Source organism: Panthera onca, chromosome B1 (assembly GCF_046562875.1).
Source record: "Panthera onca isolate mPanOnc1 chromosome B1, mPanOnc1 haplotype 2, whole genome shotgun sequence".
Lineage (NCBI taxonomy): Eukaryota > Metazoa > Chordata > Mammalia > Carnivora > Felidae > Panthera > Panthera onca.
Genome location: NC_138342.1, coordinates 121,661,578 through 121,686,412, shown reverse-complemented (window position 1 = coordinate 121,686,412; position 24,835 = coordinate 121,661,578). Strand labels below are relative to the sequence as shown.

General features: G+C 35.1%; 1 protein-coding gene across 1 annotated transcript in view; it reads right to left on the bottom strand.

Annotated features, from left to right (window-relative positions):
- Positions 1-24,819, bottom strand: part of USP38 (ubiquitin specific peptidase 38) — a 32,775-nt gene extending 7,956 nt beyond the window's left edge. Inside the window, exons 1-8 of the mRNA XM_060654091.3 lie at positions 23,557-24,819; positions 21,797-21,932; positions 14,948-15,077; positions 12,889-12,990; positions 9,117-9,275; positions 5,775-5,968; positions 3,108-3,201; positions 659-765 (exon numbers count right to left, since the gene is read on the bottom strand). Of these exons, the coding sequence (XP_060510074.1) occupies positions 659-765; positions 3,108-3,201; positions 5,775-5,968; positions 9,117-9,275; positions 12,889-12,990; positions 14,948-15,077; positions 21,797-21,932; positions 23,557-24,238 (1,604 nt within the window). The 5' untranslated portion in view covers positions 24,239-24,819. The remainder of the gene's footprint in view (positions 1-658; positions 766-3,107; positions 3,202-5,774; positions 5,969-9,116; positions 9,276-12,888; positions 12,991-14,947; positions 15,078-21,796; positions 21,933-23,556) is intronic.
- Between the last annotated feature and the right edge of the window lie 16 nt (positions 24,820-24,835).

The window sequence follows — 24,835 nt, the reverse complement described above, 5'->3', positions numbered from 1 at the left end:
CTAAATATGAACTGGTCTAAAGGAGCAAATATTAAATTTTTTGGTCTCAGGACCCCTTTATACTCCTAAAAGTAATTGAGGAACCCAAGAGCTTTCATTCGTGTGGTTATATCCACCAGTATTTACTGTATTCAAAAGCTGAGAATAAAAGTAATATTTAAAAACAATAATAAAGCCATTACATGTTAATGTTAATATTATGAAAAAGTTATATTTTCTAAAACCCAAAAATTTAGTGAGAAGAATGGCATTGTTTTATATTTTGCAAATATTTCAAGTATCTGGCTTAATAAGAAGGCAGCTGGATCCTTGTATCATTCAATCTATTGTGATATGTTGTTCTGGATGAAGCATATGAAGAAAATCTGGCCTCAATTACAGATCTACAGATAAAGAGTTAGAAGGGAAGACCCCTGAAAATGTTTGACGAACCCACAGGAGGTCTTTGTACTACACTATGAGAACAGCTGTTCCAAAGTAAGAAAATCAACAAAAGAAACCAAATTAAAAACAAAAGTACACTTAAATACATACAATGAATGCAAGGTATTTTAAAGATTAACACTTGAAATATATTTTTAAAGGCAAAACCAATATGCTACAGAAATAATCTGTTATGAAAGAAAATTTAAATCATAACTTTAAAAATGCTTTTTACCTGTCTAGCAGAAACCTGAGGTATTCAGAACAGTCTTGCTGTGATCTGGGGGTAAACCATGGAGGTCTGGAAGCCTCAAAGAACACCCGAGGTGCATATGCTTCTCTCTTTTGATATCAGTAGAGAAAATACAAGGAAGTGATTCTCACACCATGAATCAAATAACTGAAATCTTAATATAGGTTTAATAAAATTACACTGTGCTTAACCTTACTACAAAGTGCTACAACTAAATTTAGGTAATCTTCAGTCACAACTTCTCATTCTGCAGGTAAGAATTATCATCTAAAGAAACATGTGACTTGCCCAAGGTCATACAGCTAAATTAGTGCCAGAGGGAGCCAATTAGAACCCAGATCTCTCGAACACTTAATATAATGTTACTGGCATTATCCCTCTTATGACAGTCATGTGCTTGAGTCCATAATTTTTTGAAAAACCAAATTTGAAAAAGACATGTTAATATCTATATATAATTATATATCTATATATAAATATATCCAATATATATTTTGGATAAAGTAATAAGGGGAAAACTCTATAGGGTCATGCATATCTACTTTGGGTGAAAATTTCTTTGACCAGGTACACATTTCATAAATGTACAGAATGTAAGCACTATGTTTAGGGTCCTTGTTGATTTTATTTTTTTAGCATGGAGTTTAGTGAAATGGTTGCTTATGGACTTTGTAGCAATCTTGGTTCAAATCCTAGATTCTGCAACAACAAAAAGGAATTAAAAGGGCATCTGAAAAGATGTGATTATAACTTGAAACTTTAGAATTCTGACATTTTGAATGTATGTGGTATATAGCAGAATCCTCAGTTAAGAAAAAACTTATCAAAGTATGCGTATTGATAGTATTTTGAAGGAACGAACTTTAGCATACTGACTGAACATGAGTTCTAGAGTCATTTAGTTCACATCCCCACTTGTCACTTGTTAGCATGACCTTGAAAAGCATGTGACATAAACTCACTTCCTTCATCTATAAAACAAGGATACTATCTTATTACCTCATAGATGGTTTTTGAGGATTAAGAGATAATACATGTAAACTACTTTGCACAGAAGCTAGGCAAATTTAAATGCTCATTACATGTTAGCTTTATCAACTAAAAAAAAAAAAACGACTTTTCAATTATATAGGGCAATCTACCTACTAAAATGATCCTTGTTGGCTTGCTATCAGACAGGGTCTCAACTGTGACAGAACTTTAATTAGGTTCTCTTGTGTGTTCTTTCTTCTTTTCTAGGGAACATGGAACCCTCCTATGGTGTTTTCTAACAACTATGGTTTAATAATGTAATACAGTACACAATATAGTATATGTAAGGTATTTACATCTACATATACACAGATATATATCATATACGATATGCAGTAAACGTAGACTAGTGATAAAGCAAATACATAAGTCAATTTACTTGGAAAAATACTATTTGCCAGTTGGAGGGTAGAGATTTCATCTCCCTTGATCCCGGGATGTTAAATTTAATTTGTGAACATACTTCCCTCAGAAAGTGAATAATAAAATTATCTCTGAGTATATTGCTACTTATAGGCCATCGCTCATATGTTAATTTTTTTCCATTTAAAAAGTTATACTTGAGCTATTTCATAGCTTGTAGATAGGAAACAAGGTATTCTTATCAACTCATCCCACCAATCTTGAAGCTATCTTTCTGCCTCTACCTACCTACTCCTTAGACCTCTATGAAACTAACATAATCAGAGCAACACCAGGAAATAATATACATCATTTATAAATGATATATATATATCATTCATATGTATTGCTCAAAACTTAAAGTTCCTTGAGCATAAGGATTCCTCTTTGAATACTTATCAGACTCCATATTGTGTCTCTCAAAAATGTCTATTGAATGAATGTTTACTACATGTGACTTTCTTGCCAGTAGCATAAATTCACTTCTTTGGATTAATGTGTGGATGTAAAAGATCATCTTAAAATTTTAGGCCCTAGAACATAACAGATGAAGTTGTTTATCCATTAAGTTCTAGAGCTTAACATTTTGGACATAGTGAGAAGGTACATATTATTAGAAACAGGAGAAAATGAAGCCAATGTACCATAAAATTATTTTAATTGTTCATTATTATGAAAAATATATCCATTTAGTATCTATAACCTATTAAATATGCATTTAAAAAGACTTACATAGAAGCTTATTTATTGGATAGAAAATCAGATTTTATCTATAATAATGAGAACAAAGGGTCAGTATAATATTCATTTACAAGAATGGAAAACAGGAGGAAGAAATAAAAACTTCGATCATATTGTGATTTTAGGCAGGATCTCTTTAGTATATCTAAGTGGATTTAATATATGTTAAATGGTCACATACATATTAAAAAGATTCACCAAGTTTGGAACAATGTGCAAGGAAGTTAACATATATATAACTACACACACAACTCACCTGTGTATGGGCCAAAAAGGCAAAAAGATGCTGTAATTTTTTCATTAATGAATTGCACCCATTTAGATTTAAAGATAATACTTGCCTCCTGAAACTGAAAGAGAATAAAACATAGTGATTTTTGTTCACATGTGTACATACACACGCATTTATTAAAAGCTAAAAGGAAGTTAGTTCAAGAAATTATCCTCAAAGTAAAATTTGATTCATTTGATGGCCCTTCACTTAGCAAAGTTACTACTTACAATGAAGTGAAGAAGGAAAGGAAGAATGACAATAAATTAACAGTTACTATGGGACTGGGCAATGGCCCATGTACTGTTGTAAATTATTCCTATTTTCTGGATTAGCAAATAGAAATGAATTACGGTATCAGTTAATAACTTACTTTCATACCAGCATGAAATAAAAAAATGTGTTGTCAACAAAACATACTGTAAAGTTAGAGTTATTTAATGGGTGTGGTACAAGTACAGGGTGGGAAAAGGATAAATTATTCAAAAAAGATAACAGAAACAATAGGTATCCATTTGGAAAAAAATGGAATTAGATAAAATTTTACATTATTACAAATGCCACAGAGGAATAATGAGCTAAATGTGAAATACAAAACTATGGGAGTACTTAAAAGGAAAAAAAAGGGGGGGGGAAATGGAGAGGGGGAAGACTTCTTATAATTCAGACCCCACAAATGAGAAATAACCGATCTCGCTGTATAAAACAAAAACTATAAATGAAACACTCTACAAATTTAAATCACACTGATACGAAGAGAGAATGTAATGAAAGATTATCATTCAGAGTACATATAAATCAATATGAAAAAGAAAAAGACAAAGACCCAAAAGAAACGTGCACAAAATTAAAGAATAGGTTATTTAGAAAACAAACACAAATGAACAAAGAAAAATAGGGAGGGAAAACTCTGTAATGGTCAGCGATGTTGCAAATTAAAGCAAAAAGACATTTTTCCCCCAATTAGAAAATATTTCAAAGACTAATTATATCAAGTACTGCTAAAGGTATGGGGTCACAGGTACAATTGTATATTAGTATGCAAGTTCAAATGCCATAGTCTTTCCGGAGAGCAATTTGGCAAACCCTATTCAAAGCAAATCCTATACATTTGCACAAGAGCAGAGAGATGTTAATTATGAGTAAAATAACTTAATATTCATCAATAGGAGTATCGTCAAATAAAATATACAGTACATCTATTTATTCAGAATGACAGTTCTGTCACTACCCTATCACGGGAATACTTCCAACCAGAATCATTAAAAGATAAAAGCAAGTGCTTGGAAAAAGCATATAAATAGGATTATGAATATTTTTTAAAAAACATTTTAAAAATAAGATTATAAGTATTTAAAAAAACTTTTTTTAAATATTTGTTCTTCTTCTAGATAAAATCTTATAACAGTAAAAAAATGGTCTGAAATGATGCACACAAAACTGCTAACAAATGACCTTTGGGGATGGGAATTTTTTTATACACTTCCAAATTTAATTTTTTAAACCACAAAGAATTTACATTATTACCAAAGGAATAAAATATACTATCTGCCTTTTCTTAGTATCATAGTATCATACAAAAAGATGATACTTTTTGAAGCTCTTTGAATTGCTGTTCCTGGTTATAATTGCTTTGGGTCTTTCCTTTCACTATCCTCTGTAAAATGAGACAGCAGGCCTAGATGACCTCTGGTGGTGAGATACAGATTTGAATTTAGTTTCATGCATAGTATTACTTGTGAGGAAGAGTATACATTTTTTTTTTTAATTAAAAATTTTAAATACAAACAAATTAAAAAAATAAAAGAAAACACTAAGCCAAACAAAAAAAACTCCTTAGTGTTAACAGTAGACTCTGGGGCCAGAAAATAAACCTAACTCTTCATCTTTTAGTTTGTGATTCCTCTAGGTAGGCATAAAAACTTACAAAGGCTTGGAACTCAATTGGTAAAGATCTGTGGTCAAGATTCATAAATACTCTATTGGTACTGAAGAGAAAAATTCAACCAAGTTTTTGCCTTTTGGAAAATTTTATCATTATTTTGTACCTTTACAGATAGCACTCACATAGCTAACAACCTCTGATTTCCTATCTGTTTGGTTGCAAAAGAAAGTGAATTTGAAAGTAAATCTGTACGAGGACAAAGAAACATATACATTTATACATTTGTTTATTATTTATCAACTTGAGGTGGGAAATAGAGCTTAAACTTCTTTAGCAGCAATGAAGAAGTTATTAATCTGATAAACAGCAAAATACCTGCAAGCAGAAAAAACTAAACATAACTCCCTTAAAAGACATATAGGTTAAAAATACACTGTCTTACAGGATAATAATAAATTAGTACTTGAGGACACTTAAACTCTTTGGAATATGCTCACTTAATCCCTGTTATACTAAAAAATATCATCATTCAGAATATTCTAAATGCAATACATAATATAAATGTAAAGTAGAATTTATATAAGTTAACATTTAATAGTTCCTGAGCACTAAGAGCAATTTCATTTCTGAGTAAGGCAATTATATAAAAATATTAAAATTTCTGCCATTTATAAGAAATAATGTGAAGACAAACCCATTATCTTACATTTCATCACTATGTATCAATTTCTAGAGTTAAAAAACAAAATGTTCAAATTTAAACTTACTCTGTGGCCATAAACAATGCTTGTATAACACTGTTCATATAACATGTATTTCCTAGATTAATGAGGCCAGTTTTCCCAGTTTCAGATTTTCCAGAAAGTCTAGACAAGCAAGATGCCAAAGAATTGGATTGAGAAGTCCAGGCACTTTGATTGAGAATTAATTTAATCTTCTCTTCACTGGGCTTAGGAAAATCCTGTAGATCATAAAGAGGAGAAATAGTTTAAAAATATAAACCATTTTTGTTATTAACACCATAAAGAAGATTCTTCTGCTGACATTTAACCTTTCTTTCCTTCCTTATTTTTTTTTAATTTTATTTTTTAAAATTTACATCCAAATTAGTTAGCATATAGTGAAACAATGATTTCAGTAGATCCCTTAATGCCCCTTACCTATTTAGCCCATCCCCCCTCCCACAACCCCTCCAGTAACCCTCAGTTTGTTCTCCATGTTTATGAGTCTCGTCTGTTTTGTCCCTCTCCCTGTTTTTATATTTTTGTTTCCCTTCCCTTATGTTCATCTGTTATGTCTCTTAAAGTCCTCATACGAGTGAAGTCATATGATTTTTTTCTTTCTCTAATTTCACTTAGCATAATACCCTCCAGTTCCATCCACGTAGTTGCAAATGGCAAGATTTCATTCTTTTTGATTGCCGAGTAATGCTCCATTGTATAGATATACCACCTCTTCTTTATCCATTCATCCACTGGTGGACATCTGGGCTCTTTCCAATAGTTTGGCTATTGTTGATAGTACTGCTATAAACATGGGAGTGCAGGTGTCCCTTCGAAACAGCACACCTGTATCCCTTGGATAAATACCTAGTAGTGCAATTGCTGGGTCGTAGGGTAGTTCTATTTTTAGTTTTTTGAGGAACCTCCATACTGTTTTCCAGAGTGGCTGCACCAGCTTGCATTCCCACCAACAATGCAAAAGAGATCCTCTTTCTCTGTATCCTCGCCAACATCTGCTGTTGCCTGAGTTGTTAATGTTAGCCATTCTGACAGGTGTAAGGTGGTATCTCATTGTGGTTTTGATTTGTATTTCCCGGATGCTGAGTGATGTTGAGCACTTTTTCATGTGTTGGTTGGCCATCTGGATGTCTTCCTTGGAGACGTGTCTATTCATGTCTTTTACCCATTTCTTCACTGGATTGTTTTTTGGCAGAAGCTTTTTATTTTGAATTTTTTAAAATTTTATTTTATTTTTGAGAGACAGAGACAGAGTGTGAGGAGGGGAGGGGCAGAGAGAGAGAGAGAGAGAGAGAGAGAGAGAGAGAAAGACAGAATCTGAAGCAGGCTCCAGGCTCTGAGCTGTCAGCACAGAGCCCGACACGGGGCCTGAACCCACAAACTGCGAGATCATGACCTGAGCCGAAGTTGGACGCTTAACTGACTGACCCACCCAGGCGCCCCATCTTTCACTTACTTACTTTTGAAATCACCTATAGAACTTGACAGAAGAATGTTTCGAAATAAAACTTTGAGATCAAGGTATACTGTAGTGCTATTCAAAGGCAATAGAACACGGACTTAACACGTAATTGAATAAATAATTTGCTTTCAAATATTCTAGTAAAAATAAAAAATATCTCTTTTTCATTCACTAATATTTATTCAATATTAACCCTTAGAAACAAAAGCTCAAAGAAATCTGCACATGAAAAATGAAAATCATCTAAGCACAATGACCGCTGACTTTGAAAAATAAAACTCAATGTCGTGTTTAACAATATAGAAAATTATTACAAGATACAGATTCTTTTATGTGCTCTATGACATATGAGATACAATTTTAAATCAAAGTGAATTCAAGCACGAATAGAACAATGGAGAATAATAAAAGTTGGTAACATCATTCAACCTTTTTTGGACTGCTATTACCATCTGGTACTTAGACCTTAGAAAACAAACATTTTCTGAAGGAATTTTAATCTCTTGATTTTCTTGCTATTGTTGCCAGCTAATAGAAAAGTGCTTCCCTTGGGTTTAGAGTGAGAACCTTGCTTCTTCTGAGCCTAGTTCAGTTATCAGAATTCTCAATATGTGAACCACTGAAAAATAACAAACAGCAAGAGGTTTCATCTATGGATACAGAAAGACATCGTAGAAAGACATTAACATTACTATTGAATCTATGATAAAAAGCTCCTTTACACAAAGACATACATAAATATCAAAGTGCCATACCAGTAGTATACATTAATTGTACAAGAATCTTGTGTTCTGGGTTCAACCAAAATCAATTTGACTTCACCCATATAGTAAAAAGAATAAGCTTTGCATTCATTTCAGATACAGAAGAAGTAATAAAGATAATGAGATTTATCTTGTATTTAAGATCTCAAAATTTAACATTTCAAAAAAAACATTATTAACACAACTGATTTCTAATAACTTCTGATTAGTTCTGGCTAAGGCAAGTTCTCCAATTCTTTTGCTATACCCTGATCATGCAGTAAGTTTACTGAGTAAAGTGTACACATTGTGACCCATTCTTTAAGACAAACAGAATCAGTGCTTTTTAGGTCTAATAACTATACAAAGTTAAAAAAGGAGGGTAAGTTCACTAATAACTCAAGTAAAGATTCTATAAAATATGGATATTCATGAATAGTCCACAGCAAAAATGGAATAAAAACGGGTAAGGAAAAAAGTCAAATATTTTATTAAACTGCCTTTCTGGATTCTAAGATAATCTTAATGTATTTTAGCACTTCTGATATTGGGATACAATGGTGATGTATGTATTTACATAATGTAGCATTTCTTTTTACACTTGATCTTTGCCAAAAGTCTGAGAAGTGATTGTGTGCCATTTCTTTTTAAACAAATTTCCCCAAAAGTTGTTATAAATTTTTTTTACATTTATTTATTTTGAGGAGACAGAGAGAGAGAGAGAATGAGAGAGACGGGAGTAGAAAGAGAGGGAGAGAGACAGAATCCCAAGCAGGCTCTGCACTGTTAGCACAGAGCCCAATGCAGGACTTGAACTCACGAACCCGTGAGATCATGCATGACCTGAGCCAAAATCAAGAGTTGGACGCTTAACTGACTGAGCCACTTAGGTGCCCCACAGGCTGTTACAAATTTAAAGATATGCCTCATAATTGATGGCATTGTAGAGCTAAAGAAACATGGTTATTAACTCAGATTAGTTACAGCAAGTAAGAGATTACTTCCTAAATATTAATGAATCCTGATTCCAATTACATTTTTCAAACAAAATGCATATTATACAGAATAGTAAATTGAATAGCTGGTTATAGAAATCTTTCACTACATTCATCTATCACATCATGGTCTGCAGCTGTATAAATACTGGTGCAACTATCATCATACCTTTATTGCTTCCAGAATAGGTTCGTAGAGATCTGGAAATCCAGAATAATGATACATCATACACTGTATCAATTCTGTTAACTGCACTAAGAAGGCTGTACTGGAAGGCAGACCATCGCTTTTGAAGGAGTGAACCAAATTAACTACATGAGGAACAATCTGAAGAGAAAAAAGACAAACATTCTTCAATTTATACAAATTGGCAACAAATTCTCTAGCCTACAAATGGAATGCAAATGTTACATGATCAGCAAATACTTTTCTGTATGTTCAGTCACAGCCTTTTTCTAAAAAAGCTATGAAGTTAAAAATTTCGAGTATCAAGGTAAATCTAGTTTCAAAGTCACATATAATTATAATTCCATGAGACCCCTTTCCTCATCCTTATGCTCCATCTAAAACAAACTAAGGTACAAAATAGAAGGCTTAGTTACTCCTGCCATTCTGAAAAATGCCTTAAGTTGAAAAATGTTAGGATTATTATATTTACCAGATTGTTTACAATAGGAACAAATTTTTAAAAGATAAACTGAGAATTAGCTTAAGGGCTCCATCTAGTGTGAACTTTAGATTTTTCACTTGAAAGAATTAAATGCTGTATATACTTTGCACATTAAAGTCTACTTCAAGAAAGTAAAGTAACTAAAATTACAGCTCAGGCTATAGGATTACCTTTCTTTTAGATAAACAAATAAATGATGTCTTATGTTAGCATGGTTATCCTTATTAACAACTGCCATTCTCCACCTCCAAAAATAGGAGATGGTTCTAAAAGGGAATCAGAGATTTCTAAGAAACTGGGGTTAAAAATAAAAGGGAAATCTAAAACACTCATTGCTCAAAAACACACAGAAAACAGCATTGATAATAAGCACAAGAGTGTCCATTCATTATAAAATTAGGCTAAAGTCAATACAGTGCCATTACGTATTCAAGATGATATTAACAAATAAACCCTGTTTTGCTTAAATGGTTCATTCCATTAGTACAGTGGTATCCTTGTTCCAACTAATTATTAATTATAATCTATTACTATACATTTATACTTCATATGTAAAAGGTATCTAAGAATATTATGTTCTATTTCTAAAACAATTTTTTGGTTGCCTAGTTGTAATAAAGGTGAAGTTAAAGTTTTATGGTCTCCAAATGGCAAACTATAGTAGTATCACAATCAACTTTCTTTCCTTCCTTCTAAAAAGAACAATCATATTCTTAAATTAACGCTGCTATTCTCTTTTTGCTCTGATTCTATGCTGGAGATCTTAAAATTATATTTTAGCTTTTGCACTACCTTCTTTAATCTTACCTCCATCAAAGGTATTAATTTGACCATGAAACCATCAGTTCCTAATGAGTTCAATCTGCTGCTCTTATCTCTACATTTCTACACAAAGCTGAGTTATAATTTTGCTCCATAAGGCCATTTCTATCAGATACTCTCTTGCTAAAATAGTCAGAAATCCAAAATTATTTTGTTTCCTCACAGGTAAAAAGAAAGAGAGAGAGAGAAGTGGAAGAGAAGAAGAGAAAATAACCAAAAAAAATGATTATTTATTTCCAAATCTTCCAAAAGCCTTCCTAGTGTAGATCTGTTCTTTGCAATCAGGTAATATAGTTGTCTGCTATACATCCTATATGGTTAAAATTATCACTGACATAGAAATGAGACTAAGTTTTTCATAGGCATAGATATATATGTGCAAGGAGGCTATTACCTTCTAAATGCTTGGAAGTTGATATTTTTTGAATGAGAAAACCTAAATATTTGTCAACATTACTGTAATAGTCATTAAACTTAAGTTACTATTTGAGACAATGAATATAACTTATTAGAAGCTTTGATATTTTTCTTTTATATAAATTTCTTTCCACTTATAAAAAGCATAAGAAAAGTAATTTGATCTATAAATACACACATTATAACATCAATCTTGGTTTGCTCTAAAATAGTATAAACAGGTAATGTAATGAAGAGTGATGGTTATTCCAGATTATTGCTTATACTTAACAACTTTTAAACCTGAATCCTTCACTGAATTAGTTATAGCTGATTTAACTACCACATGATTTAACTACCACTAGATGCTCAAGTTCATTTTAGTTGAGTAGCTGGTCTGGCTATACAAATATACATATATATGTATGTATATATACATACACCATGCTTACAGTATGGAAGCAATAATTAGATCTCAGTTTTTAGAATTTTCTAAGCCAGATGACAACTTTTAATTTCAGATCTAATGATTTCTTAAATAAATGATTTCATATTTCAATAAGCTAAATATTTCAGTCAACCATTTTTTTTAAACTATATTTTTTTCAGAAAATAAAAGCAATACAACAATATGGAGTATCTTCCATCTTTTAAAAAACTGTGAACAAAGAAATGGGTTTAGAGTATGGCATAAATGACTAATCAGACAGATTAAGAAATGTCCTCAGTTTGAGGAGCAATAAACATTAGAATGGATGACTAAGTTATGTTAGAGAATCTCCTTCCCAGAAATTCTGAAAAGAAAGCTTTTCTCAATTGGCCTACACGATTGTGCCTGAAGAGACACAAATAACTGATGTTCTTTACCTTGTTAAACTTTGCTAGTTCACCTGATGTATTAGCTCAAGTTTTGAGCTTTGCTTGTATAACCAGCAGATATAAGGTTATTGGTTGATGGTCAAGATCACCAATTAGACAATTAACTGTAGAAATTCTCACTAGACTCTGCTAGTATACCTGCTATATTAGCTTAAATTTTGAGTTTTGTTTGTGTAACAAATATAAGGTTACTGGTTGATGGTCAACATCACCAATTAGGCAATTAACTGTAGAAATTCTTGGAATAACACAACCTAAGTGACAATGCATAATGTAATTACCTCTTGGTAAGGTTTACTTTCTACAAAGCCTGCAGATTTTCCTTCAGTGGCAGTGAGGCACTGAGCAGCCTATGCATGTATATGGTTCTTGAGGCTAGTTAGTTATATTTCTAGCTAACAATGAACAACTGGGATTCAGCACTTATTCATCAGTCTCCTTTGAATCTGCTTGTAGTGGGTCCGCATTCCTAAGATTTTTACATTGTGGCTGGATTGATAATGAGGTTCTAGTCCTATAAAACCGAGGATCAGACCCTGGAGGAAGCAAGTAACCAGATAAAGCACTGCCTTTCTGTGATGTGCTAGATAGATAAGTGGACAGGTTCTTTGAATAACATTTTATCATTTCCACCTGTAATAACTGATAACCAAATAACTGAAATCAGATCAAATCAAAACCAGTGATGTAGCTCATTAAAAGTGGTAGGATTCCAGATATATTTTAAAGGTGGAGTCAAGAGGATTTGTAGGTTATACGCTGGGAGAGAATGAAGTCTTAGTTCTGGGGCTATAAAACAATTGATGTTTTCATGTTTCTGAAATTCTAGAGCAGTCAGTGGTTTTAAACCATTTTTCTTCTTCTACACTGTTCATACATGAAACAGACAACCATCAGTGATGCAGACATGTGACATTTCTCGTGTAGAACAATAACTTTCAGTTGCTGGTAGTGGTTGCAAGTGGAGCAGTTTTGGTGAGACTCAGACATTCCGGAAATATATTCTTTGGAGGGAAATCCCATAACCTCAATTTTCTAAGAAATCATAAAGCTACAAGAAAATAGATTCAGGACTAACTTACGATCTTTTGACTACATGTAAATGTGACTCAATATTAAACTAAAATTTTAAAACAAAGCTTTTCAATGTAGAAAGCTTGTGTCCCAACTTACCAAATGGAACGCTTCTGGAGAATGCTGAAAACTAAGCAGCATATGTGAAAGAACTGCAAGAGCACCAGGTCTCACAAGAGGAAACCAAAGTCGATTAAAAACCTTCAAAAAAGATAAGACATCCATCTTAAAGAGTTTGTAGGGAAATCATTAACCCAGTCAGCAGTTATTTTCCTTGGACCAAAAATATGTATCTGAGTACCCCCTTTCTGGAAAGTTCTATCATAACATGTTATTAAACTCTGGGAGAGAGAAAGGTGGGAGATAACAACATGACTGACATCATGGGAATGCAGTGGCCTAAATAACTCTTAAAACCCCTTGATCAAATAAAAATCTGTCAAACCTTATTTACAAAGTGATAGTTCCTTTACCCACGCTTCATTCAATTCATTCAACAAATATTTACTGAGTACTTACTACTGCTCGGCATTGTTCTAGGCACTGAAGATACAACAGTGGATTAAAAGAAAAACTCTGATCCGATCAGGCTTACTGTCTACAGGGTGGGTAGACAATGAAAAGTAACATGGAGATAAGTGCTATGAAGAACAGGGACTGCTGAGTAGCAACGGGGTCTGCTATTTTATTATGATATTCAAAAAATTACTCATGTAAAAGGTGACATCTGACTATAAAAAACACTGAAGGAAACGAGAATAATCCTGGCAGATACCTGGGAGAAAAGCATAATAAGCAAGGCAAATGCCAAGCACTACAAAGGCCCTGAGGCCTGCAGCTTGCTGTACTAGAGATACAGCAAAGAGAACAGTGTAAGCAAAGCACAAAGACTGAGGCAGTAATAGATTTGATGAGAGAAGCAGCAGTGGGCGAGATCACGTAGGAGTTAGAAGACACCTGTCGGGGACCAAGGGCAGGAGCAGGGAGACTACTGCAATCAGTACATCAAGGCATGATAATGGCTTTGGACCAAAGTGATAGTGATGTAGCTGGTTAAAAGTGATAGGATTCTGGATATATTTTAAATGCGGCATCAACAGGATTTGTAGGATAACAGCTGAGAGAGAATGAAAAGAGAGAAGGATAGCTTCAAGGTTTTGGCCTGGGCGAGTGGATGAATTAACTACATAAGATGGGGAAGACCAGTCTGGGAGGGAAAAATCAGAGGTTATCATTGAAAAAGTTGAATTTGAGACCCAAGAATAGACAGGTGGATAGGTAAATATGGTAATAATGGTAAATAGGTAATAATGAATGAGAAATAGAAACCTGGCAGTCATTAACTTAGAAACATTATTTAAAGCCATGGAACATATATGCTCTGAGTATGGATTGAGAAGAAAATGGATCAAAGATGAAAGAAACTCTAAAGCACTCTAAAGTTAGAAAGATCCACTATAAGAGACTGAGATGCTAGTGAACCAGGGCAAAAAAAGAAGTGAACTGGGACAAAATCTAAGTGAGGAAAGTATTTCAAGAGGGAGTGATCAACTGTCAAATGCTGTTGATAGGTTAAATGAGAGGAGGCCTGAGAAATAACTCTGAGTTTAGCAATACTGGAAAGCACTGGTGTCAAAGATAGTTTTGGATGAATGATGGTGGCACAAGCTTGATTAGTTGGATGCAAAAGATAATAGGAGGGGCGCCTGGGTGGCTCGGTCAGTTACGCGTCCTATTCTTGACTTCGGCTCAGGTCATGATCTCAGTTTGTGAGTTCGATCCCCACATAGGGTTTAGTGCTGACAGTGTGGAGCCTACTTAGGATTCTCTCTCCCTTCTCTCTGACCTCCCCCATGTGCGCACACGTGCGTGCACTTGCACACACACTCTCTCACTCAAAATAATAAACATTTTTAAAAAAGGAAGATAATGGGAGGAAATGTTTTCATATTCAATACTTGAAAACAGCAAAACTATTTTAATTACCTATACTTAAATACCATTTTCAGTTTCTAAAGGCTGTTTCAAAATTATTATTCAAAACAAAACCCAAAATAAGAACATATTCAACATTAGATACTTTACAGGGGACAACTCAAAGATAAAACCATTGATTAGGAGACCATTCATTTTAAGAGATTTAAATACTCCCACTTACCAGTTCTATTTTCAGTAAAGTAACATCTATCAAAATAGTAAACTTCTGGACAGCTGCTAGTCCTTTCAGGAGTGCAATTACCCATGTGTCCACATGTTGAGCCAATGGCCAGGACAGCCAGTCAATCATTCTGAAAATTGAAAAACAAAACTATTAATCTTGAAAATATTTTCAACATCTTTTAGTTGGAAACAACAAGGGTTAGAGTAGATAACCACTCCCTTTGTGACTCAGTATTTACTGAGTTTGCTTATGAAAAGCGTTGTTTTAGATGTAGAAATGAGGGGCGCCAAAGTGGCTCAGTTGGTTACTCGGCTCAGGTGATGATCTCATGGTTGGTGAGACGGAGCCCCACACCAGGCTCTGTGCTGACAGTATGGAGCCTGCTTGGGATTCTCTCTCTTCTTCTCTCTACCACTCCCCTGCTTGTACACTCTCCCTCTCACAAAATAAATAAACATTAAAAAAATAAATAAAATTATAAGATGTAGAAATGAGTATAATGGGTGCTTGTACTCAAGGAGTTTCCAATCTTGTAAGCTGATAGTTTCTCACATATTTCAATAAAAAGAATTTCTGATAAAGGGTCATTTCACATAAATGCAAAGTTTTAAGTTGAAGTTACATAGTGGAATCTAGCATTTATTAGGCAAACTTACTCTAAGAAGAACAGTTCAAATGTAGTTCTCTAAGATACAAGGGAACAAAATTTCTCCTTTCTGGTAACTGCAGTCTAAATATGAAATGCACTTTTAAAAAAGACTGTATTTTGAATTGTGAAACAGGTCTCTTCACCTTTCAGTATCCTACCATACCAAGAAAAAAGGAAACGTCAAATAGATAAAAGCGTACTGAAGTGTAAATATACCATATATTGAATTAGTGAGTGTTTATATTGAATTAGTGTTTTTCTTCTTGAGTAGCAACCCAGTTTAATGGAAATAACAGCAAAGTAAGATGGAGTTTGACAGAGACTATCCCCAATGTTAGACATCAATCACAATGAAGAGTGGTACAACTCTTTTGGAAAGCATTTGGGCCAAATGTTCATATTATTTGATCCAATGATCCAATTTTGGGGATTACATAAGAAGAAAATAGTAGTGGATAAACAAAAGTTTTAAAGTCAGAGTGATCCAGTTTCAAAATCTCAACTTACCATTTATTAATTGGCGGAGGGGGGGCTCTAATACCTGATTAAGTTATTTAACCTCTGTGTCTCAGTTTTCTCATCTGGAGACTACAGATAAACATGCTTATTTTACAGAGCTGATGTGAAGACTACATGAGTTAATGTATGACACTGGAAATACTCAATGTGCATGCTTCTCTTCTACCAAATATTAACATATGTGGCAATAAATAATTGAACAAAATGTCCAATATAAATACTAAGTATACAAACATATGACCAAAAGAGCAACGAACATGTTTAAAAAATGGCCTTCTAAATTGACTTGGTCATTTTCACAACAGTTACGTTGTAACTACCTACATTAACACTGGAGTGTTATCTTTTTTAAGGTTTTTGCTCTTAAGATTAAAATGTTCCATCCGACATCAAGAGTGGTCCAAAGTCCAAATGCACATTAACTACTAGTTATCTGTATGTTCCCTATGCTCTCTACACATATTAATTTCTCCTCTTGTTTTTCTGGCCATCTTCTTCTAACAATGATGGTTATAAATCATTTAAGTAGTCCCTGACAGCTGTTCCACATCTTCCAACCATTGTTAAGCTGATTTTCATAAAAGTTTATAGTCACTCTACATACATAGAGAGACACTTGTATTTGTGTACAAAGAGTAAATTCACTGTAGCACTGTATTTAGGATATGAAAAAAATGCAAACAATATAAATGTCTATAAATAAGGAAATAGCTAAATATACTATGGAACATTATGTAGAGTTTTAAAGAATAAGATGGATGTATATGAATCTATCCATGGGGGTCCAACATGGAAAGATCTGAAATACTGTTCAATTAAAAAAGAAAAAAAGTGCCAGTAAGTCTTTTAAAAACTGTTTTTGTTTAAAAGAAAATCATGTGAGTACATATTGTACATTTTTTGAGTGCAAATATGCACACAGAAAAAGATGTGGTTCAGAGAAGGAGTATATGGGAACACATCTCCTGGGCTCTATGGACTCTGCCCTGTAGGGAGTGGCACTGCTGGAATAGAAACTAGGCTCCCTGGAACACAGGGCCCTGGGCCAGAACTCCCCTTAGGTCAGGTCTAAGGGGGCAGAGTAGAAAATTCCACTTGGCTATGGTTCTTCATTATACCTAATCACCCTATCAGCTTTTTCCTCGCCTCTCCATTTCTAGCTTCCCATCTCATAAGCCTCTACTCTTTACCTTATCCCATATGTACCCAAACTCCTGACCATCCTAAAGAAACTTCAAGTCAGAAGTAACATGAATTAGAAGCCATTCACTCAACAAATATTTGAGTGCCTATTATAAAACAGGTATTCTGTTAAATGCTGAAAATATAATAGTAGTTACAATTTCTGCTTTCAAATTGGTAAGAAAAGTTAGGAAATTTGTCAACAGTTACACAATTAATAAACAGTAAGTAGTACTGCTATTTGAACTAAGGTCTGCTGGTAAGTAGTGGAACACTTTTAGCTACACTTTAATTATATTCCAATTGTGCTTCAATCTGACAGGACTAGCATATGCCCAAATCCTTTCAGGCACAGGCATTGTGAGATCAGTTATTTTTATGGTTAATGACAGTAATCTTGTCCACCATGCATTGGTTACTGCATGAATTTTAAGGACACTTAACCTTGATATATCAAGTTAATTTCTTACCATTTAAGAAAATTTAACTGTAGTTGTAATTTATGTACTTTGAAGTCTTTCTTCCTCCATTAGGCCAGGAGCTTAAGAGCAGTGATCTTACTATTGGGTTTTTGTTTGTTTGTTTGTTTGTTTGTTTTTCGATCTTTAATCTTTGGACCCCAATATTTAGCACAGTGCTTGGCACTGAGAAGGAGCTCAAATTTGTGGAATAAATAAAACCATTTCTTTCTAGAGCTAAAAAATATGCAACTTGAAAACCCTTAAAATTAAAATTAGCAATATTATGTAGGATATAAAATAGATTTATTCTTAATATGTGGAGAACAAAACCAATTTTCACTTTTAGAAGGCAGCTTCATGGCTAGATCCAGCCTCAGTTGCGTATTTGTTACACCGTTTTAAAAATTGGGAAATTTCACATGAAAAACTTTCAGGTTTCTTTTGAAAAATCAGATCAGCCACACTGAACTCAAATTTCCTTGTGGCTCAAGAAAAATGGAGTGGAGGATCAGCTTCCTCTTTTGGAAGGTGATTGTGCACCCCATCCCTTATTATTTCAGTTACATACAGCCTATTTCATACTTTAATGTTACTTATCTGGTCCTGGTATGGTATTTGGAGTTCTTTGTATTATAGAAAATAACTGTTAAAGAATGGTAAGTGGTCTGTGTGGGGTAGTACGGACTATGGGGAATTATAAGGTGGGAGTATTATAAACTAATCATAGCTATTCTTTTCAGTTACATTTGCAACATAAGAGTAATTACTCCAGATACACTGTAGGTTAAATAGGATCATGTACGATAAATCAGAAATGCAATACAAAAACTGGATCACAACTTCCCATCCAAACAAATAGGCAAAAATTAATTATTGATTATATTTTATTTTAAAAAATTTATTTATTTATTTTAAGCAATCTCTATGCCCAATGTGGGGCTCAAACTCATGACTCTGAGATGAAGAGTTGTGTGCTCTTCCTACTGAGCCAGACAGGTGCCCCACAAATATATTTTAAAAACAAAACAAATTCATGGGGCACCTGGGTGGCTCAGTCGGTTGAGCAGCTGGCTTCGGCTCAGGTCATGACCTCACAGTTTGTGAGTTCAAGCCCTGCATCGGGCTCTGTGCTGACAGCTCGGAGCCTGGAGCCTGCTTTGGATTCTGAGTCTCCCTCTCTGCTCCTCCCCTGCTCTCTCTCTCTCTCTCTCTCTCTCTCAAAAATAAATAAATAAACATTAAAAACAATTTTTTTTTAAACAAAACAAATTCATAAGTTGGATACTATGACTGTTTGAAAACATTGAAAAATTAGGATTAAGAGTGCTGACTGCCAAGAATTGGAATTTGCACTTGATGTAGCAAGTGGTGAAGTCATTATAATTTGTTGATCAGAAGAGAAAAATGAATAGGTCAGGATGATTTAGAGAAGAGAGCTAAGTCAACTGCTGGCAAAAAGACCAACTAGAAGATTCTGTTGTAATGACTTAGGGCATATAATGAAAAATGTTGAATATTATTCCCTATGCAATGAAGGTGACAGACCAATTGATATCTAATTTCACTTTCAGCTCTGAAATCTGTAATTCTCGAAATCTTCCCATTTTATTTAGAAGACCACATAATTTATGATATATTCATCTCAAAGAGAAAGAAATTTTAGTGCAGTTGTAGTCACACTGACAAAGGAATATTACTGCTAGGCAGGACACAGAAGGAATTTCATTATGGAGAGATGGATGAGATATGAGTGTTTCTCAAAAATAAATGAACAATGAGAATTTTACATAAAGACTTGGAATTCAACCACGTATAGAAGAGAATTGATAAAATGATAAGAATAAATGGAGAAGTAAAAATAGAAAGGACAATATGAAGAAAATCCTAATAGAATGGTGTCACAACATTTCTAGAACTTTAAGAACTATGAATATAAAGATACCAAGAAGATGAAAACAGCAATACAGACCACCAAATATGGCAAAGAGATCACCATAAATTGAAAGTAGTGGGGATAGGGGTACCGGGGTGGCTCAGTCAATTATGCACCTGACTCGATTTTGGCTCAGGTCATGACCTCATGGTTCATGGGATTGAGCCCTGTGTTGGGCTCTGCTTGGGATTCTCTCTCTCCCTCTCTCTCGCTGCTCCCTCCTGCTCTCTCTCTCAAAATAAATAAATAAACTTAAAAAAAAAAAGTAGTGGGGATAGAGGCCATACAGCAAGAACGATTTATATAGATTTTTCTTCAATATACAAAGCAAGTTCACGTATCTATGGAAATTAAGGAGAGAATGAGCAATGAGAATCTGAAAGTAATAGTTACAGATAAATTGATTCAGTTAAATTTAAGAGCACAAGGAAGAAAGAAGGAAAGCAAGAAGAGAAAGAAAGTCCTTTTTAAACACTAGACAAAAAAGGGAAAAAGGTAGAAAATATCAAAGTCCTCAAAGTTTGTGTTACAGACAGTGAGATATGTATACATGTAACTTTCTGAGAAACCAACATAAATACTTAAGTTTATGTCATGACTATAATTTTATAGCAGGTACACAGAAACCATTTTGTTCCAAATCCCTGTATTTTATTTAGATGTGCTATACACATAGATACACACAGATACACACACACACACACACACACACACACACACACACACACACAATTACAAGAAACCCCAGGCAGATATGAAACAAAAATAGGTAGAGAGGAAAAGCTCAATTAGAAAAAGAGTCATTGAAATAAAGAAACATAATAGCTGGAATAAGCTCTATAAATGGGTACCTTTGAAAAAAAAATTATAGCAAATTGTAAGACAGTTCTGATGTTTTTCCCCTTAGCTCTTCACAGGGTTTGCTCCCTCATTTCATTTACATCTTTACTTCATCAGCACTGTCTCATTGAGGCTTTCCTAATCCATCCTATTTAAAATTCCAAGCCATTTCCTCATATTTTATGTCTTTCCTATCTACTTTTTTCCCAAAGCACTCCTCACTATTCAACATACTAAATTATAATCTTATTTATCATATTTAATAAAATCTAAAACAAAATCAACTTTAGGATGTATAATTAGTTTACATATCACTAAGGCAGAAAAAGTCACGTCTACAGCAAATGACTACGTATTTCCACATGTTACCATCTCTGAAATCAGGATGCATCTTGGAATCAATAAAATATGTTATTAGTTTACTGTATGCCTTTCCATCTAGAAAGTAAGCCCATGAAGACAGATAGTTTTATCCATTTGTTCAAGGAGATTCTGAAACACTGCCTGGCACTTATGGTAAGTGTCCAATAAATGTGATTTGAATAAATAAATGAATGATTGAGTTAATAAAAGCATGAAAATGTTGAGAAGGATAAATAATATTAAGTTTACACCTACAGATATATGAATAAACTGCAAAACATCAAGAAGGAGAAAAACAAACAGCAGAAAAGCCTAACTACTGACAAAGGAATGACAATTTGACTGACAGCAGACTCCGTATCAGCAACAATAGTTGCCAGAAGACAATGCAGTATTATTTTGAAAATACGAGGAGAAAATGACTATCAATTAGAATTCTATATCTTGCCAAGTTCTCCACTGAAGATTAAGGAAGAAAAAACGTATTTCAAGCAAAGGTCGAGCGCATTACCCAGAAATTCCAGTTGAAATTGAAAGTAAAAGTATATACTTAGCTTAAAAACAAAACAAAACAAAACAACCCAGAGAGAAGAAATAGGTTCCAGAAACAATAATGAGTAAAGAAATTAGTAAAATATATTGATAATCTAATATACAGTAAGCATAAGTCTATATTTTTGGAATTAAAGTTTAGTTGAAAACGTTCTTTGAATTACTGGAATGCCTGTCAAATCTATAGTATGGTAAATAATTCATTCCAATTACTTTGGAGAATCTTTACGCATTTGATTCTATGATTTCAGTTTTAAAAATCTAAGTTTTTCATTACCCACACAATACAACAAAATATCTCCTCCTCCCAAATCTACAACACCATCTATAGTGTCATGAAGAAGTACCTGCAAAGAGCTTGGGTCATACTTGCATCTTTTACATTTGGATCCGTAGTTAGGCTCCTGATGAGAACTGTAATCATCTGAAGAGGAATATGCTGCACAAGGCTTGCCAATGCTACAGAAGGTTCAAATGATGCATCTATTTTTTTAATTAAAAAAGAAAAAGGAATATGGCAAGAAAATTCAAGTAAAGTATTTAGAGAGAAACAATTTACCAAAAAAAAAAAAAAAATGTTATTGCAGCAGAGGTGTTAATCAGGAAGCAGTTGTTAATGTTCTATCTCATGGGTAGATGTTAAATTACAGAAATGAGAGATGAGGGTGAATAGCAATGACTGTTCATTACACAGAAAATTACTACAATATAAAAACTATGGTTTGCTATTGCCAGATTTAGTCTGTAAGTTACTTTGTTTTCCTGTATTATTTAATATTAAGTTACTGTTGTGCTAAAATTTTCATTTGTAAGTCAGCAATGAAAGGTATCATTTAAATTCCCACTTTAGACCCTTCAATGTAACTTACAACCATGAATTACAGTAGTCATTATGTTGTTCTAAGGAAGATTTAAAAAATATCTTAATGAAGTAAAAATTAAGGTGAATTTTGAGGGAATTTGCTTAAACTACATAATAATTGAACAATTCAAGGTGAGCACCTTTACTGCTACAGCTGACAAAGTTCTGGGGAAATCTTACAGTTCTAGCTACACTGGTAATACAAGAAAAATTACAATCAAAAGAATAAAACAACTAAGATGCTGCAAATATACACTTGGTAATTCTTTCCTAAACATATTTAATTCATCACAATGCATGAAGCTTGTTAAAACTCTACTCTTATTTCTTTCTGGTTCTCAAGATAAAAGGAAGACACCTCCTTAAGAAGTTGATTCAAACAACAGCCAGGGAGAATGACTGTACCAAGAAGAGAGGAAGTAAACACAGTTTTGGATCTAGTTTCACAAATTACAGAGCTGAAAGCTCCAAGTCCAAAAAGGAATGTAGATATAAGGTAAAATCCCTGGTGAGAAAGCATATTCTTGCCAATTATTACTTGGCTCCTTCCCACTTTCTAAGGATGTAGTTCATGGGCTATACCCTGAGCACAAAAGCACCTATTTAAGGCCTCATACCTCATACTCTTTCCTTTCGCTCATTCTACCTGCACCCTTTCTTTCCTACACTACAGCAGACAGAAAATGTCAATATTTAAAAACTACATAATTAACTGGAATAATCCAGTAATAAAACAAACCGCACAGCCCATGAATAAAAAAGTGGGAAAATTAAAAAAAAAAACAACAGGGGAAAAACTCGTAACAACAACATGACAGAGTCAAAGTACAATAATAACATGATAAACATTATCATGCTGTCATTAGTCACTAATGAATAGAAGCTTTATATAGTAGTTGTCAATCCTCAAAGCATTCCATAACTTCAGCAGAGGCTGGGCAATTAAGCAACTTATTTAGTGCCAAAGATCTTAGACCTCAATGTTCTCAACATTTAAAATAGGAACGCTGTCTTTTTTTTAAGGCACAAAGGGACAGCATAAAAAGGGTAGTGAATAGGAATACAATTTTGGATGAGGGTATGGAGATTTGTTTTCCATTGAAAATGTTTTCAGGGCAGAGAACCAAACATGGTTTTGTGTGTGTGTGTGTGTGTGTGTGTGTGTGTGTGTGTGTGTATGTGTGCGTGTGTAAGAGACACAATGAATTTCCAAGAGAGATTTTTTTGGAATATAGTAACACTTACCTGTGGAAGAAATGCTTGCAAAAACTTCTTGCAGGGAAGGGAGGAGTGTGGAGGGCTCGGCCTTCCAGATGTTCTGCAGCAAGTTACTCACTTTTGTCACCTGAGACACATATTCCCGCAGCTCCTTCTCCTGGGTGGACACGCACTGGAAATGGCCTATCGTTCGAACAAGCTGTTGACAGAAGGTGATTGACAATTTTCCCTTGGGGATGCACTGCACGAAGTCGCTCAGCAGGTCGCTCAATCGGGCACACAGCTGCGGCTCCGGCCTCTCACACACCATACGTAACACCTCCACTTGAAGCAGGCTGAAGAGGTCTAGCACCGACGGGCAGCTCATGATCAGCTTCAGGCCGTTGTGAATGTAGTCCAGAATGGCTACGTCCTTCCTGTCCAGCGAGTGGTAACCCTGCTGAAGGAGGCCCAACACGAACGTCTTGTTGAAGAAGGACTCGAACTCCGGCCGGTGGTACCGTGCATAGGCCTCCAGCACTTGGTGCCCCACCTGCCGTTGAAAGGGGTCTTGGCCCTCCAGGATGAGCCGGGTAGTCAGGTCAAACATGGCTTCGCACTGCGCCTCGTCCAGCCAATGCTCTGCTGATTCCACCACCTTCCGCACAATCACCCGTTTCAGGGGCAGTGGGTGCGAAGAACTCACCAGGCCCTCCAGGATCTTGTCCATTGTCGCCAAGCTGCAAGGCCAGGGCCACGGGGTTAGGAGCGGGGGCCGACAGTCCCGACGTGGGGCACGAGAGTCCCGTGGCAAAGGGGAACTTGGGGCGCAGCAGTAGCGGGACCGACCACCGCCACCACAGTCTCAGCAGCCACATTTATCGGGTAGGGGAGCCCATCCAAGTCCGGGTGGGGGGTGGCAAGCCTGGGTAGCGTAAGAGCCAGCACCGCCCGTCGCGGGCCTAAGGAGCCAGAGGCCCGCACTCCGCAGACGCCCCGGGCCTGCGTTCCCTCTCAGCATCAGCGCGGAGGGGATGGCGGGGACCCTCGGCAGCGGCGGTCACACAGGGCTCGGGGCTGCCAGCCAGTAGGTGGAGGAAGCTCGCCTTCGCTTCCTGGGGCAGGTGTGGGCGTCCGGCCTTTGGCAGGTCATAAGATGAAACCCGCCCTGGGTTGAGTCAGAAGCCGCTGTCACTGAACGTGCCGGGTCAGCTCCGGAGAAGAGAAGAAGCTAACACACTTGACCCGGATTCAGAAGGTCCCACAAACAGGAAGTGAAGGACTAAGACCCTCCGGAAAGGCCCGCCCCGCCGCCCCTCCTCCGCCC